At 33.7% G+C, this 20,813-nt stretch overlaps 2 protein-coding genes across 4 annotated transcripts; one reads left to right on the forward strand and one right to left on the reverse strand.

Moving 5' to 3' along the window:
* Window positions 1–3: 3 nt before the first annotated feature.
* Window positions 4–4,469, forward strand: LOC107785689 (pentatricopeptide repeat-containing protein At2g22410, mitochondrial-like). Its single transcript, XM_016607058.2, has 2 exons — window positions 4–2,499; window positions 3,601–4,469. Exon 1 carries the CDS (start codon window positions 145–147, stop codon window positions 2,356–2,358), a length of 2,214 nt encoding a protein of 737 aa, XP_016462544.1. The 5' UTR covers window positions 4–144; the 3' UTR covers window positions 2,359–2,499; window positions 3,601–4,469.
* Window positions 4,470–5,662: 1,193 nt separating this feature from the next.
* On the reverse strand, window positions 5,663–14,697 carry LOC107785699 (E3 ubiquitin-protein ligase BIG BROTHER). 3 transcript variants are annotated; one of them, XM_075222171.1, is made up of 10 exons: window positions 14,463–14,697; window positions 13,006–13,098; window positions 11,515–11,609; window positions 11,275–11,429; window positions 10,388–10,625; window positions 8,615–8,649; window positions 8,192–8,236; window positions 6,882–7,009; window positions 6,142–6,250; window positions 5,663–6,054 (listed from the first exon to the last, which is right to left on the reverse strand). In XM_075222171.1, the coding sequence occupies exons 4-10, from the start codon at window positions 11,413–11,415 to the stop codon at window positions 6,004–6,006; spliced, it is 747 nt and encodes a 248-aa protein (XP_075078272.1). In that variant the 5' UTR covers window positions 11,416–11,429; window positions 11,515–11,609; window positions 13,006–13,098; window positions 14,463–14,697; the 3' UTR covers window positions 5,663–6,003. The 3 variants fall into 3 exon arrangements, with proteins under 3 accessions (XP_075078272.1, XP_016462551.1, XP_016462560.1); XM_016607065.2 differs by lacking the exon at window positions 14,463–14,697 and adding an exon at window positions 14,331–14,352; XM_016607074.2 differs by lacking the exon at window positions 14,463–14,697 and having other exon boundaries at window positions 12,885–13,019.
* Window positions 14,698–20,813: the final 6,116 nt, after the last annotated feature.

The following is a 20,813-nucleotide window of genomic DNA, read 5'->3' on the forward strand; positions in this document are numbered from 1 at the left end:
TTCTTTTTTACAGATTCCTTTTCAACAAATTGCAATCCTTCTGAATATTTGTTCTTCTGTTACCAAAATTTCCAACTTTGTCCTATAAAATCTGTCTTGATTCTTCTTCTAGCTGCATATGGCTAAAGTATTAATCTTCCCAAGATGCACATCATTTCTACATCCTTCAACATCAACTGCTGCAAATCTCTAAACCATTTGAGACTAAAACCACTCTCCAAAATCCTTTCTTTTTATTCTTCTTCTATACTCCCCTGCTCTAAATTACCCCACTACAAAACCAAACTTGAAATATCCCAATGCAAATGGAGGACAAATCATATTTTTGTCCAAACCAATGCACTACTGTCTCTTTTAGAAATCAAATGCAAATACATGACTCAACTCAAACAAATTCAGTCTCAGATGATTATCACTGGCCTATTCTCAGATGGGTTTGCTTCAAGTCGTTTAATAGCCTTTTGTGCCCTCTCAGAAAAGGGTAATCTTAATTATTGTAAAAAGATTTTGTATAATATGGAAAACCCAAATACATTTTCTTGGAATATGGCTATAAGGGGCTGTGGTGAAAGTGAAAACCCCAAAGATGCGATATTTTTGTACAAACAAATGCTTAACATGGAAAACACAAATACATTTTCTTGGAATATGGATATAAGGGGTTGTAGTGTAAGTGAAAACCCCAAAGATTCCATTTTTTTGAACAAACAGATGCTTATAACTAAAGGGAGTGAATGTATTTGTTTGAAGCCTGATAATCATACTTTTCCTTTGTTGCTTAAGATATGCTCTAGATTGGATTTGTATTATATGGGTCAAGAGATTCTTGTGCATATTTTGAGGTTTGGTCATGATCAAGATGTGTTTGTGCACAATGCAATGATTCATTTTTTGGTTTCTTGTGGGAAGTTGGAGGATGCAAATAAGCTGTTTGATGAAAGTTCTATGAGGGACCTAGTTTCTTGGAATTCACTGATTAATGGTTATGTTAGGACTGGGAGACCGAGGGAGGCGTTGATGGTATTTGAGAAGATGAAAATGGCATCTGTGGAGCCCGATGAAGTTACTATTATTGGGATAGTAGGGGCGTGTGGTCAGCTTAAGAATTTGGAGCTAGGGAGGAGGTTACATAGCTATGTTATGGATACAGGCTTGAATATTCACGTACCACTTTGCAATGCACTCATAGACATGTATGTGAAGAATGAGAGTGTACACGAAGCAAAGGCTTTGTTTGATAGGATGGAGGAGAGGACTATGGTAAGTTGGACTACAATGATTAGTGGGTTTGCTAAATTAGGCCTTTTGGATGCAGCGAGGAGGCTTTTTAATGAGATGCCAGAGAAAGCTATTGTACAGTGGAATGCCTTGATCGGAGGTTATGTCCAAGCTAAGTGTGGTAAAGAGGCACTGGCTTTGTTTCACGAAATGCAAACCATGAATGTAAAACCTGATGAAGTGACTATGGTTAGTTGCCTATCAGCTTGTGCGCAGCTTGGCGCACTTGATATTGGGTTTTGGATTCACCACTACATCAAAAAACATAAGCTTTGTCTAACTGTTTCACTGGGAACCGCGCTTGTTGATATGTATGCCAAATGTGGTAATGTGGAAAAGGCACTTCAAATTTTTCATGAGATGCCCGTGAAAAACTCATTGACTTGGACAGCTGCAATTGGTGCCTTAGCATTTCATGGAAATGGACGTGATGCTTTGTCATATTTTTCGAAGATGGTTGACGGTGGCCTGATACCAGATGATGTCACATTTCTCGGGGTCTTATCAGCTTGTTGTCATGGAGGTTTGGTTGAAGAAGGGCAAAAGCTTTTTGCTGAAATGAGTGCAAATTTCAAAATTCCTCCTAAATCTAAACATTACTGTTGTATGGTGGACCTTTTGGGCAGGGCAGGGCTTTTGCATGAAGTTTATGAGTTTGTCCAGAGAATGCCAATGGCGGCTGATGCTTCAATATGGGGAGCACTGTTTTTTGCTTGTCGAGTTCATGGGAACGTCGAGATGGGGGAAAAGGCAGCTCTGAAACTTCTTGAGTTTGATCCTGGTGATAGTGGAACTTATGTCTTACTTGCTAATATGTATGTTGAAGCAAATATGCGGTTTAAGGCACGAGATGTTAGGAAGATGATGGATGAAAGAGGATTAGAAAAAACACCTGGTTGCAGCTCCATTGAAGTAAATGGAAAACTTTTTGAGTTTATTGTTAGAGACAAGACACATCCACGGTCCGATCAGATTTATGAAAGTTTGATTCACTTAACGAGACATATGGAAATAGTTAATTGTTTTCCATTTACCGGATATGACCTCCTACTCGATACTGATGTTCACTGCTCAATATAAGAATTCTGTCGCCAAACCTACTTAAGCTACATAAAAGCTTGGCCCCACAGACATGTTCCAATGGTTAGGAGGGGACAGGAGTTGACCTGCAATCGTCAGGCCATGAGCCTGACTACTTGATCATCTTCTTCTCCTGCGGAGGTATTGTGACTTGCATTTGAACACTCCTGCATTACTCCATGGCTCATTTTAAGATCATATTATCTGAATATTAGGTGGTATCTTGCTAGATGTGAATTCTGTTTCTTTCTAAATTAGTTCCTGTTATGTTGACCAACTCTTAGGTCATATTTTAACGGTTTAGTTATGCAACTCAACTCATTGTTTCAAGCGTAGTGGTCATCCTGATCTTTTAAGCTGAAGATGTAATCAAAATCCTACTCTTTGTTCTTGCTAAGTCAGTGAAAAAAGTTTACTCCTATTGTATCACATCTTGTAGCTTAATTGTAGATTTGGAGAGACAAAGTTATCAAAAGTTAGCTTTAAAAGGAGCTCGATTGTTTCTTTCTTAATTCTTAAACTCTTTCTCATAGTTGCCATTATGGGTGTCGTCGTCCTAGATTAGGGAAAATATATAAATGGGTCTCAAAGATTGTAGCAGCTAATGCTTGCCATTCTTAAGGGTTCGTCTGGTACAATATATCCCACCATTGTACCAAACGACCCCTTAAGAATGGGGTGGGATATACCATGGGATTAGCTATCCCACCTTCTATATGGAATAACTAATCCCACCATTTTAATGTAAAATTTATCCCCATATTAGCTAATACCTCTGACCAAACATGGGATAAATACAATTTCAAATTCTATCTCGGGATTATTATCATTATCCCATGTACCAAACGACCCCTAAGAGTTGTAAGGAAATATAGTGTCACAAGATTGTTTCGTCCAGAAGTATAATATATGATCAATCCATTCGCCATATGAAGGTTTAATAAATCTCATAGCCTTTTGTTTCTATCCAAGACATGGCCCAAGTATTGTGTCACCATTTTTCCCTCCCTTTTATTTTCCCTCTTCAACAACAACAACACAACAACCCGGTGAAATCCCACAAGTGGGGTATGGGGAGGGTAGTGTGTACGCAGACCTTACCCCTACCTCGAGGGAGTAGAGAGACTGTTTCCGATAGACCATCAACTTTTCTTTTCCGTCTTCATTGGAACCAAATGCTGACATCCCACAAGAATAGTTGTACTGTGAAATATACTTATTGTTTGAATTTCTTTCAAACAGGAGCACAGTTAGCTGGTCAGGTAGAAGGATGACGAGATGACGGATGAGCTAAAAGGTTTTATCTGTGACATTTTCTCAGCATATATTGGCAGCAGCCAAATACAAACCCAGTTCAAGGAAGGAGTTCTTCTACTCCTGGATTTCCAGAAGTGGATGATAATCCAATACCAGAACCTGAATTTACCATGGCTCTGTTCACAATGGGATGAGAAAGGCTGGTGGACGAGAGGGGTCCAGGAGCTATCCAAATGTTTTTCAACACTCCATCCGCTTAGTATATTTAGACTCTGTTACAAGGCTAATTGGCAGAATTGAGCAACTGGGGAGCCTAAACGTCATTGAGGATGAGTTCATCGGTCAACAAACGAATTCTATCTACAAATGCTAATAATATGGATCGGTCAACTTGTCATGATTGATTGTCTCATACACTTAGATCAGACAAGCTTGGAGAGGTGATCTAAATCGCTATCAGAGAGAACTGAACTTAGCGTGCAAAGATGGTACGATCTACAGATGATTCGGATGTGATGTGCTGCTTTTCTAGATCATGAATTTCCTTGTATTACTAGTCATTGATGGGTTCTTCATACTAGTCTTGAACCCCTGACCTAGTGGAAAACTTTAAAGCCAATAAGCATTTACTCAACTCCCAAACTCAAGGAAGACTAGTCCTTGTATTATTATAACTAATCATTAAGTTTGAGAAACCTTAGAACTTAAAATGAAAAATATTTTGGAACAAGATGAACGACGAGAAAGAACAATTAGTAGACTTCAGGTAAAATTTGGGTGTAAATATATAGTCACCCGCATACTTCCTACTGACATTGTGAGGCTACATCATTAATTCATTAGTTTTTATGTCCGATCCTCCTTCTTTCGGACTTGGGACCGACAATGTGAACAAGCTCACAGGCGAGTTTAGTCATGGTAATACATTTACTTTAGATCCTATGCATCATTAGAGATTCTTATGCCAGTAGGAAATATAGCAAGCTTTTGATACTTTAAAATTTTATTTACTATAATGTTGATCTAAGATGAATTTAAATGAGGACTATATTGTGAGGTTTTATTCGCAGAGACTAATTGGCAGAATTTACCTTGTTGATTTAGATAAGCAAACGGAATAAGATTTTTTTTTTCCCGGTTTAATTCCAAAGCTCGCTAGTCTGACTAATTCTATTTTGCCAAGTGAGTCCACAAAAGAGGTAAATCACTCCCTATAAAAAAGTTCTCCATTCTCCATTTCGAAGGCTTGAACCCGAGAACCCTAATTAAGTTTAGAGGAAGTTCAACTATCCCACTAGTACACCACATCCCTCTGTGGTAAATAAGCAGATTCAGTTTGGACAACCAGTAATGCAGCTCTGGAGAGCGAAAATTACCTATTTTGGATGGTTGTTATATATTATTTCATAATGTAACGTATCATATCGTATTGTACTGTATCGTTTGATAAATACAATATTTGCATAGATTGTATTGATTGTCGTCGTTTCATGAACACACCAACAATATAAAGAATAAACTATGATACAAGGTAGAATTATTATATAAAAAAGGTAGGGTAAATGATAAAATAAAATTTAGTAATAATAATAAAGGGCGAGATGAGAGAAAAAGACATGGTAACGACGCGACCACACCAAATCGGTCGTTACATAAAGTAGCACATTTCGTCGTTACGTAAAGACGGCGTACGATACAATAAAATATAAGTAACAATCAAAACAAACATCGTATTTAAAGTAACAACACGATACAATACAATACGTAACAACAAGCTGCAAGTATAAATGAAGTGAATTTCGGATATTGCCGTGTTTCCTCGCCTGTTAATTTATCAAAATCAAATATTTACTAATACCCGACCGTTGTCTCTTTACTTTCTCCCCAATTCCTTTCATACCAATCACAGATGTTTTTTGTCGAATGCTTCTGTACATCTACACAAGCCCTTGTAAAGCTCAACAGAGTTTACCCAATATGAAATGCAATTCAACTGCAAAATCTCATTTTCATAACAGATCTCACAAGAATCTATTTGAGGCAGAAAAACAAAAACAAAAGGTTCATTCCTCTTCGTATTTCTCCCAGGCAATAGAATCGGGACAGTGAAAGTAAAAGTAGACATTCTTTCTGTGACAAAGTTCTGAGATCATGGCTAATGTTCAAAACAGAACATGTGGTACTAAGCTCCAACATCTAACGAAACTGTCAAACGTGGTGTTTCTTTCTGTTCTTATTTACCACTAGACTATATTTCTCTAATGTAACACAGAAGCAACAGGAAAAATAAGATCTATAAGGAGAACGTGAACGAAAAGAAAAAAAGGAAAATGCTGTGACCAAGAAGAAAAATATGAAGCCAGTTCCCTATGGTGCTTGTTATTTGCTTCACCGCTTCGATGTATCAATCGCCACTTCCGAGTAGCAAATTGGGCAAGCCTAACACATTAATGAATGGCTTAGCAATGGAATACATGTTAAATGATGCATATAAGGAAATTGTTTTTAAAGGGTTCAATTGATTACTTTGTTGATACTTAGCCATCTGCTGCCACAACCAGCATGATAGAGATGTTTGCAGGGAAGAGTGATCTGTCGGTCATTTCGTTTGTACTCCATCTGGCAGATGACACACCTGGAAATAAGAAGGAAAATCTGTTGTGATCAGTGAAAACCTTTGATACAATACCTTGCCCACAATACTAGGCAAAGATAATCACGATAGACAATAATAATAATTTCAGGATAGAATTAATAGATAATAAAGATGACATTTTCCATTCAGTTATCTCAGAATTCAATTACATATGGGGAAAAAACAAACCAAACAAACAAATAAAGACACACACCGTCACATACATATATTAAACTCCACAATATGCAGAATATAACATCTCTCAAAGGAAGTCTGGAAAAGAATATGCGCAAGCGAAACATAAAAGGACATGATACCAACCAAGGGACAAGGTAATATAGAATACTGTGGTAAAATATCTATATTTAAACTTAAAAAAGATAAAGAGTAGAAATCCATGCGCTATTCAGATGAAGAAGATTGTTGATGAGAAACATAAAAGACAACTAGTCACATATAGAAAGACAACCCACCAGCCTATTATACTTTGAAGAAACATAAAAATCGGCACAGAACAAGAAGCATACAAATAAAATTTTATTATGTCAGAGCTTAGGATTATTAGACATTGTTCATTTTTCCATTAGTTGCCCTTATTTATAGGAAGAGATTCTCGATGGGTTTGTTCTACCTTTCCTTTCTTGATTTCTTTCTTGAGAATACGCCACACTTAAACTTTGTGATTGGAAGAAAGGAGATCTGATCTTGGGAAAGACCTCTGCTTTGAGCTCCAACAGCCTCCCCCAATTCGAGTAATTCCTGTAATTCAATCCACATAGAATTAACACTACATGTTTTACCAGGTCTCCAACATAAATCTTCAAATACTCCACAGTAAAGAAAAACTAAAACATTACTTACGGATCATCACTTGAACAAAAGGAAACAATCATTAAAAGAAAAAATCATTTATTCTCTTCGATGAATAGCTGCAGAGAATAATGTGAACACTGGACAGTATGTAATGCAGGTCCATCAGTTACACTACCCATCAGCTATAAATTTTCTAATATGATATCTAAATCAATTTGCTTAAATAGTATCATCATCAAGACTATTGTATACGAAAAAATGGTTCAATGATGAGAACGATCAGATAGGAAAACTTCCACAGGGAGCCGTGAGCATCAAAACACTCTTTAGCAAAGAAGAATAAACTCAATAATCTCCTGATTTTCCATAATCCTGCTCTTCTTTTTTTCTCTTTTTACACGTAGTTCATGCAAAGGATTTTTCAGAAGTTGCAGATCAACTGATGATCTGATGCAGTTAGAAATCTTATCATACACTAGCTCGGGTATTAGTAGGTCAGATATTTATCCCTTTAAGTTCCACAACATTAGTAGGTCTAAGCTTATTCACTCAATTCATGTCTTGAGGGCAGCTCTCAAAACTACACTTTGCTGGTCATCGGCTGCATGGAGCAATTCTTTGTTCAGAGGACCTTAAAAGAATTATAAAGATGATCAATTCAACCTCGAGAAAGCAGTGTTGACATTTTCAATATTGAATCACGAAAAATTGTATCAAATATCAGTTTCATCTGTCATGCGACACTAAGCCACCATTCTCGTCAATGATGCACATCACATGTCTACAACAACAACAACTAACTCTCGATCCCAAGCTAGCTGGGGTCAACTAGATGAATCCTTAATATCCATTTTGCTCCATCTAGACTCGTAGGTGATAGAGATCCCAGATAAAATATACCGTATCTTACAGGGCTCCTCATGGCAATAAACATTACACATTAACCTGCATAACTTTGACAACTAATTCTCTCCCTCTAATAACCAAAGCATTACTAAAAGAACTGCGAAATGAGATTCTCGATGTCTCTCAAATGGATCACAAGATAATGATACTATTTGATGGTGCACAAGATAATGATAATATAAGTCTAATAAGTGAAGATGACAGAAATTTTACAAATCAAACCTCATAGGTCATGTTGTCAGGGTCGATATTATCTTGCCAAACAACCTGCATTAATTTACAAAATAGATGAATGAAACTAGTCAGTAATTTTAATCAGGACAACGGCCCATGCTTACTTAGCAGCCAGAAGCACTTCCTGAAAACATCAGCAGGAATAGAAAATGCAAGACTCCTCTTGTTACTATTACACTTTTTCCTATTCGTCGAAAGAGTAGTTTAAAACTATTTAAAACATCTAGCTGTTATATCATTTGTCTGCTTTGAAATCATTACTATAGTTACAACCACAACACAGAGAGCAGTTTTGTTGTAGTATGCAGATACTATGAATAAGAAAGTCGAGGTGGTGGTTATACATCAGCTGGACTAATGACCAAGGCATGAAAGAGAAAAGAAACATAACTTTGAAATAAAGCTTCATACCTCACTGTCACGAGTATTAATTTGACCCCTAGGACCTGAAAAAGAGCAAAGGGACATGCTTAGTGATAACCTAATGTATCATAAGAGTAGGAAGCTCTTTATGAATAGCACAAGCAACAGCAACAGAAATGACGACAAATGAGACTGCAATACTCAAAGGCATAAGTCCAACACTGACATATTCCATACAATTTTTGCTGCGTTCAGATCGACCTATTTACTTTTAAAACTCTATTCCATCACAAATTTCAGATGTATAATCGATACAGATTGCAGCACAGAATGCATAATAGAGGAATGTACTAAAACATGCTTCTAGACAGCTGCCTTACAGAAGGAAACTATCATTATTAAGTAAAACTATGTTTATTTGGGTAGTCTGATTTGCAGCTAAACAGTTATAAGCATTACATTGCTTCCTTCTTAAAAAAGCACTAGGCAATTATTTTCTCACTTCATCTTATATGCTCCTTAGGTTACTTTTGCCACACACACAACTTTCAGAAATTGATATATGGAAAACAGAAAGAAACTTGTAAGTTGTAACCAGTTATCATAAAGAAGAAAATGTCACTGAGCTTTTCTGAATAACATTTATCATTGAAGCAGCAAAGCAGAAGGTTTTAGAGACTACAGAAACAGAGGGAAGCGGATCTAGAGAGTGTAATAAAGCAACCTTAGCACCATCACTTTGACTTAGGAATGTATAATGTACTAGTATTTTGTTTATTTCATAAACGGACTCATTTTATCACTCACCACAGACTTATTAACATGTATTTACAGGCAGATCTTCAATTTGATAAATGATCTGTCCCATCTAGAATGTTGGCAGTGTGACCAGCCATTTCTATCGTCTATACAAAATTGGTACTAAAAGAGATGGTCTTCAGAAATGCTGTAGCAGATGTCTCTTTTACTGAAACAGCAGAAAAACATCTCAATGCCTTCAGAGGATCAACTTGAGTCAACTACTGCAGACTACAGGCTACCACCAATCTCATATGTGAGCATGAATCAATGAAAGGAGTTATCAGACTAGAGGAATTTGTTTATGGTGTTGGATGGCCTTCTTCTAACCCATCCAAGTCAAATTTGGTTGGTTGACTAATAAACTTTGAGTGGGCATTGCGGAAGACTCGTTCAAACATGAGGCTTATAGCTCAATAGCTTTCAAGACAGCAAGATAACCATTGGAAGGTGAGTGCTGTCATTTCACCTTTTAAACCAGATATAACTATGAGATGCAAAAGAACAGTAGATCCCTGTCCTTGATGCTCAGAGCTATAGGAGTAAAGGAGAAGGTGTAAAGACATAGAATTATGGTTTTAAAGGGTTGATCCTAGTATACAAATGGCTTTGAGATTCTGTAATCTTTTGTTTATTAAATAATAAAAACTAATAATAAATAAAACAAGAAAACACGGGGAGATGTCTTTACAATAGGAATGAACTGCAAGGGTGCTAACTAATGCAGATATTCATGGGTGTTTTTTCATCAATTAGCAATCAAAAAAAATTATTCATGGTAATTCCCGGTGCATTTTCCTAACAATACTTAGTCATATACAGAATGCAATTAGAATAAAGAGAGAAACTGTGGAAGATGTTTCCGTACACATAGGCTTTCAACATTCTATTTTTTTGAGAATGGTGACATATTATATATTTGTAGCACAACGGCTGTGCTAAAACATTCTCTACTTTTGTTGGGTTTTTTCAAAAACTTGTACATATCAACTGCAGTAGAAAGACAGTGAAAAGGGTACTTACATTCCACAGAATTAGTGCGTAAATTGGAGCCTGAAATTTCTTCTCTATGCACATTTGCAGCTACATTCTGGTCACCGGTGGCGGTTGAAGGGTTCTCTAAATGTCTATCATGCTCCTCGATTCCAGATACATGATCATTAACCACATATTCATGACCATATTCGTAATATGAGAAACTACCTGCTTCGGAGTACCCAAATTTGTAGGGATTGGTACTGATGGATGGGTATAAACTCTCCTGCAAGGATCAGAGAAGTCATATAGCACTGTCATTTAAAATCTTGCTCTACATTTCCATGTGACTGACAATTTGATATAGACGAATCCAAAGATACATGAAGAGAATGTATATGTTGCAGTTAAATGATATCCAAAGGTACCTCTAAGGTCCTCATATGCTTAGCAATTAGTAGCAGAGTTCCTTAGTTTGCTTGAGCAATTCGAAAGCTAGTGTCCATTAAATGCAGCATAGTTGCTAATTATGCAGTTGATACATGTAGTACCTGTGTACTAAGGCATGGTTCTGAATCTGCTCTTTGCACACTACTAGACAAATTTATGTACATAATACAACACCACATACTTGATAAACAAATTTCAACTTTCTCACGGTATTTCTTTTTTCATATTCATGAGCACTTTTTGAAATATCTGGTTATCCAATCATGATTTACAAAATGTCCAGGGTCGTGCAGTTAATTCTACTAATTTAAAACTGATCATTGTTCCAGTTGTACCCTCATTTGTACAGGTTATTTTGCACAATCCTGCATAACAAGGGTCAAGGGCAGAAGTTGGAAATGCAGGATCAGAATGAAAGTAGGTGAATGCACAACAAGGATGTAGACCGAAAAGACGATCAATTTCTGTAAAACAACTGAATGTACCTGACCATATGGAGGATCGGCAAATATATAATTTACATGGTCATATGTAGCACCTCCAAAGAAATCCATAAAGCTTCCAATTGAATTATAAGGCATAGCAGCGTTCGTGTAATGAATTTCCATTTGCTGATTCCAGTTCATGGTGGATTACTAGTCTGCAACAAATTGGTATATTCTTCGTATCAACTCTTTAAGGTAAAGTAGCTATGAAGACTACAAGACTCCATAAATCATATTTACCACTAATTCTTCAGGAAAGCAGAGAGATGAAAAATCAATATATGAAACTCAGATTTCAAGATAAGCGATGTGGATCCTCTTCAGATTTGACAATCCTATTAAAACAAAAGAATCAGTTTCTTTTAACATCATCTGTAAACCAAACCGAAAAAAGATTAGAAGACAAAATGCATAAACTATATCGCTGTAGATACAAGAAATGTAAAAGATTAACGAGAGAGAAAAACGAAGAAGCAAACAATTAATATCAAGAAATTATAATTAACTTTTTAAAGCAGAAAATTACAACTAATGGAAACAGTTATTCCGATCCTTACTTCTCTTCAAAAACAGTATAAATATTTTCCAGCACTCTCTCAGTAACCAAAATGTATTGCAACAGTTCAACACCAATTCATTTGAAACTAACAACATAATGGCACATTATACTTGAGAAATTCAGAGCTAAGAGCAGACTGCTCAACATCAAGAAACTTCAAATAAATCACGCAGTCATAATGTAATGCTGCAAAAAACACAAATAATGCACAGTGAAATTTTCCGTTTTTATTTTTTTTGTTGGAACAATTTCCAGCATTTTCTCAGTAGCCAAACATATCACAACAACAATTCAACTGAAATTACCACCATATTGGCAAATTATATTTGAAAATATTTGGAGCAAAACCAAATTTCAGCTAAATCAAAATTCTTTAAATTTTGCAAAAGAACACATAGAACGCACACAAAAATTTAATCTTTTTTCTTTCCTCTTTTTTGGGGGGGAAGAATTAACAGCATTTTCTCAGCAACCAAACGGATGGCAACAACAATTCGGATGCAACTAACACCACGTTTGGCACATTTGCTTGAGAAGCTCCTGATAACAACCAAAATTGCTCCATAACATATTACTATTAATTGCATGATTTTGCTATATATAAAAAACACACTTGGCACATTTCAGTTGAGAAATGCGGACAGATCACAAAAAAAAAAAAAAATCAAACGAAATTAACACCACATTTGCACATTTCAGTTGAAAATTTTCGGAGCTCAAAAAATAAAAAACGCAAATGCACAAAAAAAAAAAGAAGAAAAGTTTGACGATTTCCGGTGGAAAGAGTTTCAGCATTTCTCAACAACCTAACAGATTGCAACAAAATTTGAAGGGAATTAACACCGCATTCAGCACATTTAACTTGAAAAAAATCGGAGAAAAAAACAAACTGCTCCATAACCTATCATTAAATCCTTGATTTTGGTAAAAAAAATACAGAATGCACATAAAAAGGGCACATTTTCTCAGCAACAAAACAGATCACAAGAAACAATTCGAATGAATTTTACACCGCATTTTGTACATTTTTAGAAGAAAATTAGGAGCTCACCATACAGAAGCGACTAGCGAGTAATAATAGCTAAAACTGAATCAAATTGGTATATTCTTCATATCAACTCTTTAGGGTAAAGTAGCTATGAAGACTACAAGACTCCATAAATCATTTTTACCACTAATTCTTCAGGAAAGCAGAGATGAATAATCAACATATGAAACTCAGATTCCAAGATAAGCGATGTGTGTCCTCTTCAGATTTGACAATCCTGTTAAAACAAAACAATCAGTTTCTTTTAACATGATCTTGTAAACCAAACCAAAAAAAGATTAGAAGACAAAATACATATACTATATCGCTGTAGGTGCAAGAAATGTACAAATATCGAAAATTATAATTAAATTCTTAAAGCAGAAAATTACAACTAATGGAAACAGTTATTCTGATCCTTACTTCTCTTCAAAAACTGTACAAATATTTTCCAGCACTCTCTCAGTAACCAAAATATATTGCAACACGTCAACAATAATTCATTTAAAATTAACAACATAATGTCACATTATACTTGAGAAATTCAGCGCTAAGAGCAAACTGCTCAATATCAAGAAACTTCAAATAAATCAAGCAGTCATAACGTAATGCTTCAAAAAACACAAATAATGCACAGCAAGATTTTCCTCTTTTATTTTTTTCGTTGGAACAATTTCCAGCCTTTTCTCAGTAGCCAAACAGATCGCAGCAATTTACCACCATATTGGCACATTATACTTGAAAAAATTCGGAGCAAAACAAATTTCAACTAAATCAAAATTCTTTAAATTTTGCACAAAAAAAAAAAATAGATTGCACACGAAAATTTAATTTTTTTTTTTCTTTTTCCCTTTTTTAGGGAAGAATTTACAGCATTTTCTCAGCAACCAAACGGATGGCAACAACAATTCGGACGCAACTAACACCACGTTTGGCACATTTGCTTGAGAAACTCCTGATAACAACCAAAATTGCTCCATAACATATTACTATTAATTGCTTGATTTTGCTATATATAAAAGCCACATTTGGCACATTTCAGTTGAGAAATTCGGACAGATCACAAAAAAAAAAAAAAAAAAATCAAACGAAATTAACACCGCATTTGCACATTTCAGTTGAAAATTTTCGGAGCTCGAAAAATAAAAAAACGCAAATGCACAAAAAAAATTTTAAAAAAGTTTGACGATTTCCGGTGGAGAGTGTTTCCAGCATTTTCTCAACAACTTAACAGATTGCAACAACAATTCGAACGAAATTAACACCGCATTCAGCACATTTAACTTGAAAAAAATCGGAGAAAAAAACAAACAGCTCCATAACCTATCATTAATTCCTATATATTGCTAAAAAACACAGAATGCGCATAAAAAAGGCACATTTTCTCAGCAACAAAACAGATCACAAGAAACAATTCGAACGAATTTTACACCGCATTTTGTACATTTTAGGAGAAAATTCGGAGCTCACCGTACAGAAGCGACTAGCGAGTAATAATAGCTAAAACTGAATCAAATCAAATGGAATGGAATTAAAATGAAAGGAAGATAAAGAGTTGAAGAAAGGAACAATATATTGTGAGAATTAATAAAGAGAACCGACATTTGCTTTGCCTTCTTTACGCAGTAGTCAAGCTCCTCATCAAAGTCACTCTCTTTCTTCTCTCTCTCTCTCTCTCTCTCTCTCTCTCTCTCTCTCTCTCTCTCTCTCTCTCTCTCTCTCTCTTCTTTTTTGTTTCCGGTTTTGCTGTGTCTCTTTTGTGTGAAAATGGCATGAAAGAGAGAAGAGGAGGACAGCGTTGCAATTGAGTTTATTTTTTCATCCTCTCTCTCTCTCATCAGTTCTATAAAGATGGATATGGAATAAAGTACAACCTTTTATATGGAATAAAGTACAACCTTTAAATCGCAGTGTACTATAGCTGCTATTTTTTTTTTAATCTTATCTCTTTTTTAATTTTTTTAATTTTTAAAGATGGATATGTGCTAGTAATACGAGGATTATAATACAAAAATTAATTGTGTGACTAGATAGGCACAAATTCATATTTGAAGAGATTGTTATGATTTTATTTAAACATATACCCCATCCGTTAACATATTTCCTTTTTAGTTCGTGTAAAAAAGAATGACATTTTTTTATATTTGAAAATTATTTATTTATATACAATAATTTATAATCACACAAAATATATGTGCATCAAAAATCTTCTCATTTTTTCTTAAATTCTGTGTCATATTCACATAAATTAAAATAGAGAGAGTAATATTGAACACTAGCTAGGCTTAAAATGAGTTGAGAATCACGAGGTCTAAGATTTAGTTTTCAATATTAGGTGACTTTTTCTTATTTGTCCAGATTTTGGGGAACAAAGTTACAAAATACTTATGCTAGTAGAAAGATACATTGGGGGACAAAGTTACAAAATACTTATGCTAGTAGAAAGATAAAGTGTGTTATAAAATTAATCAAAATGCGCATAAACTGATCCAAATATATAGCTATTAAAAAATCTATTAAACTCATTGGATTTAACTTGTCTATCTTTAGTTGAAGATGCTAATATATATATATGGTAAATGAAGGGTGAAATCCATGCCAAAACTTCAACAATAGTGCACCTTTTACTTGAAAAAGTCAATCAATAAGTGGCTAAAAGGTACTATTACCTTTTGAACTTCTTCCATGTTAGGAGGGCTCGTAACCATCTTATTATCTTTCTATGTGACTAGAGAGGGGATGGTCTCAAGGATCTCATTTTCAAGCACCGAATCTTGAGAAGAAAGTAATGTATGAAATAAATTGAGAGCTTCAAAGTTTTGGAGCTTTTTAATTGTTGTCAATGGAGAAGAATCAAATACTTTCAAAATTTATTGATTGACAATTTCTATTCGAACACCAATTGTGCAATATGAAAGGTAATTGCTAAGTTAAAACCTTGAGGCCCTCGGGATCTCAACCAAACATACCAACAAGTCCTAAAATACGATACGAACTTAGTTAAGGCCTTAAATCACATCAAACAACATCAAAAATACGAATCGCACCCCAATTCAAGGCCGAGGTCGGCAGTGGCTTGCCGCCATGGCACGAGGCAGGACGTGACCATGACACGACGTCGGACGTGACAGGGCGTGGCCATGGCGGAAATAAGACCTTCAACTTGGGAAATTGAGTTTGAGTCCACGTGAGAAAGGAAGATTAAGGAAACAATTTTGCACCCACGAGGATATAGGAGAATTTTTGTAAATACTTAAGCACATAGTGATTGCGTTAATTCAAATAATTTAACCTTAATAATTGAAAATTAAAGTAAAATATGTAACATTATTCAACCATGATTAAGTGATTGGACATATCTATCAAGAGATTTGTCCGGTGCATAAACCATTTCGCATTCACGCAGAGTCTAGGGGAAGGTCAGCCTAACTTGATGCAAGCATTAGTGAAGGTTTCCACAGCTCGAACTCAAGACCTATAGATCACATAAAGACAATTTTACCATTACTCCAAAGTTCCGCGTGTAGACATATTTATAAATTAGTCGAAGTCGCACAAACTGCATGTCCAAACGCACAATTATAAAAGAAATCTATTGACCTCATTGGATTTAAATTATCTATTGTATTCATTAATTTAATGTAAGTGTAGATAAAAATTCACAAAAATTAATTTCCTCCAGAATTTTATAGAATATTTTACTCCTTTGTTTTTCTCAATTGATGATTGAAACACACGCGTGAGCTACTCACATGATATTTGGCTTTAGATTCAAAGTCATACATATTCTTTCACATGGAACACTAATAGTACATTTACTTTAACAAAGTGGTGCACTTTTAGTCATAACACTGAAAAAAGCCCAAAAACATACATTATCTTTGGCTTTAGACTCAAAGTCATACATATTCTTCCACATGGAGCACTAATAGTCCATTTACTTTAACAAAGTGGTGCACTTTTAGTCATAACACTAAACACATTTTAATTTTTAACAGAAATCTAAGATTTGACAAAATATTTGTTCCCTTTATTTTTTTATTTACCGAAAGAAATAAAGATGACAGATTTATCTAGATAGCAAATAGTAAATATACATAGAATTTATTTACTATTTATCTATTTACTATACGTAAAATATATATTTTACTAAGAAATATTAAACACCGTTAATTTTTATTTGCAATAATTTTTATCTAGATAACCTCAAATGGTATCTAGATTTTTTATTATATACATAATATTTACTATACGTTGACATAAAATAAATATACGTAAAATCATTGCTGAGAGTAAAATAAATTTTATTACAAAAATAAATATACGTAATATATATTTATTAGATTTTTTTATTTTATGGGAGTCAGCGTATAGTAAATATACATAAAATAAAATAAAATAAAATAAATTTTATTACTAAAATAAATATACGTAATATATATTTATTAGATTTTTTTATTTTATGGGAGTCAGCGTATAGTAAACATAATATTTAAATTTATTTTATTCTCATCAATGATTTTACGTATATTTATTTTATGTCAACGTATAGTAAATATTATGTATATAATAAAAAATCTAGATACTATTTGAGGTTATCTAAATAAAAATCATTGCAAATAAAATAAATTTTTTTATGTAAAATAAAAATAAATATTATGTTTACTATACGCTGACTCCCATAAAATAAAAAAATCTAATAAATATATATTACGTATATTTATTTTAGTAATAAAATTTATTTTACTCTCAGCAATGATTTTACGTATATTTATTTTATGTCAACGTATAGTAAATATTATGTATATAATAAAAAATCTAGATACCATTTGAGGTTATCTAGATAAAAATCATTGCAAATAAAAATTAACGGTGTTTAACATTTCTTAGTAAAATGTATATTTTACGTATAGTAAATAGATAAATAGTAAATAAATTCTATGTATATTTACTATTTGCTATCTAGATAAATCTGTCATCTTTATTTCTTTCGGTAAACAAGAAAATAAAGGGAACAAATATTTTGTCAGATCTTAGATTTCTGTTAAAAATTAAAATGTGTTTAGTGTTATGACTAAAAGTGCACCACTTTGTTAAAGTAAATGGACTATTAGTGCTCAATGTGGAAGAATATGTATGACTTTGAGTCTAAAGCAAAGATAATGTATGTTTTGAGGCTTTTTTCAGTGTTATGACTAAAAGTGCACCAATTTGTTAAAATAAATATACTATTAGTGCTTTATGTGAAAGAATATATAGACTTTAATTCTATAGCCAAAGATAATATATTGTGTTGGTCTTTTCCTCAGCAGTAGGACAATACAACTTAACAGAGGCATGCAAACTCCGTTACCGATCACGTAAAAAGAAAGTATCCCATGCACAGCAGTGCATGTTCAGTTAAATCACCGACCAATCAAATCACGTGTTAGAAACACGTGTCATTTTTTGGTAACGGCATATATTTTGTTAAAGGTGGGTGAGCTAATTTCATAACTGAGTAATCGGCTTCCAAATTAATATAATGTAGTAAAAAATAGCTAACCAGCGAGGATTTGAAGTGTATAAGTTCGAAATGCTACTAAACTCACGAACTATTTGAGTTATTGGCAGAGGCGGATGTAGTGTTCTACCGGCAAGTTCAACTAAACTCATAACTTTCGACGCGAAGTAATAAATTATATGTAAAAATTCATTAAAATTGTAAAGATAGTAGATATGAACTCATAACTTTAAAAATATAATGGGCTCAATACTAAAAATCTTAAAAGTTGAACCCATAAGTTTTAAATCATGAATCTGAATCTTGTTACTGGGTTCAAAATTTATATTTATTCATATTTAGTAGATTAGTTAATATATACAATATCCGATCAAAAAATTACTAGGTCCGCCTTAACCCATAACCTATATGTTATCTCTGTCCCTAGCCCCACTTCATTATTTTATGGCAGCATAGAAAAAAGGTAGAAAATATGTGAAAAAGGCAATTACCGGTTTCTTGTTCTTTACTTCTTTCATATAGTGGAAAACTATAGCTTTATCTTTTGGCTTTGCCTTTACGGTTTGTCCAATATATATAAGAAAAATAAGAGATTTTATAAACCTCATATTGACTGAAGAAAAGGAAAAGAGAAAATGACACTTCTACAAAACATAGTACTAATTTTTATTGTGGATTATCAATTAATGGAAAAAAAAACTTCGATAATACATTAAAGTAGTTAACCAAAAGCTTATAAGAAAATCATTTTTCCTAATTCATTTTAAAAATAGAAAATCTTAAATAGAAATGAGTAAATTAAATATAGAAGAAATTAGATAGTACAAGATTAATAAAGCGGTACATTCTGAATATCGACCTTTCAAACGTAGTATTCAAATAGGTAATATTTGTTATTTACGAATTATGAGAATTCCAAATTTCCCGAACTTACCAACAACCTATTGGTACTCACGAATAGTTCAGTTGTGAATGTCACGAAAAAGTCTGCAAAATTTATACTTGTTTGAAATTCAGATTAATTATAATGATAACATATTAGAATGTGTTAATCTCTTTTAAATGTAAATTTCACAATTTGAACTTGTTATTGTCTCTTCAGTCTTCCCGAGAGCTAGGGCTGCATTTTAGAGAAGTCAATTGTTGACTAACAATTTCCTATGAAGAACTAAAGAGTAGTACAACTTTGGCTTTGGAAAAGGCACACCAGTGCACTAAGTATCTTATATTTATGCAGTGTCCAGGAAAGGATTGTATCATATTTCAAAGTACGTGATGTAGATAGTCTATCATAATGCAAATATTAATAACTATTTTCACTGTTCAAACCCATAATTTATAGTTTACATCGAAACAACTTTATCGTTATTCCAAGATTCGCATTCTCAACTTTAGGTTTGGACCAACAATAAATCCTAAGTTTCGAATAAGTGGTTGGCGTACTTGGCGCTTATTTTCTGGGATATATGGACCATATGGTAGAAAAAGAAGATAACCAAAGAATGATTCTTGGCCTAAAAGTAAGTTAGCAATTAGTTATGGTTGGTTAATAATTTAGCCCCACATGCTTTAACCAAATTCAAGGAGAACTTTCCATACTTAGTTGTAACTAATCTCCTAATTAAGATATGACATATTATGATGTGACATATTAGCTAATCAAAACTGTTGTGATTATATATTTTTACATATCGAAAATAATCTTTTTATCTTGACAAAGTAGGAGTAAGGTCTACGACCCTGCATACACATTATATTCTCCATACCTCACTTGTCAAATTATACCGGGTATGTTGTTATTATATATTGGTCTTTGTGCATAGCTAGAAGCCAATGGTCGATGTTAAGAATTAAAAATTATTGAGTTTAAATTTTATTTACTGATAATGTAATAAGTCATTTATATAATCATGTAATAAAAAAACTAATAATTATTATAAGTAATAGGTAAATGTCTACCTTGATTAGCTTGTAACTTAATTAGAAAAATATTAGGGTCAAATTACAATGGACATGTAAAAACTTTTTATTGGAGCATTAATTAACATGATCCGTTTTTTCACATATCTATTTACTGAAATTTGGGAAATGATTATTGACTATCATGAGGTGATGATTTGGACTTCTAACGGTTACGTTTTAGGTAAAACGACTCAGCAAAACATTAAATGTCAACTAATTGAAGTCATTGAGTGCGTAGCTAAAAGAAAATTTTATAAGGAAAACTACTAATTACATATTACAGTATTATTTTTATTTTCATTTTTTTTTTTGTAATAGCCTATTCGCTAGCAATCTTAAGAATCAGGGGCGGACCTATACTATACAAATAGAGGTAAGAGGCGAACCTATGCTGCACGGAGATGGGTCATCAGCACCCATAAAGTTTGACCATGTATACATGTATATATCTTTAGAAAATAGTGATATATTAGCAGTGGACACCCTAC

Source organism: Nicotiana tabacum, chromosome 9, assembly GCF_000715075.1.
Source record: "Nicotiana tabacum cultivar K326 chromosome 9, ASM71507v2, whole genome shotgun sequence".
NCBI classification, from domain to species: Eukaryota; Viridiplantae; Streptophyta; class Magnoliopsida; order Solanales; family Solanaceae; genus Nicotiana; species Nicotiana tabacum.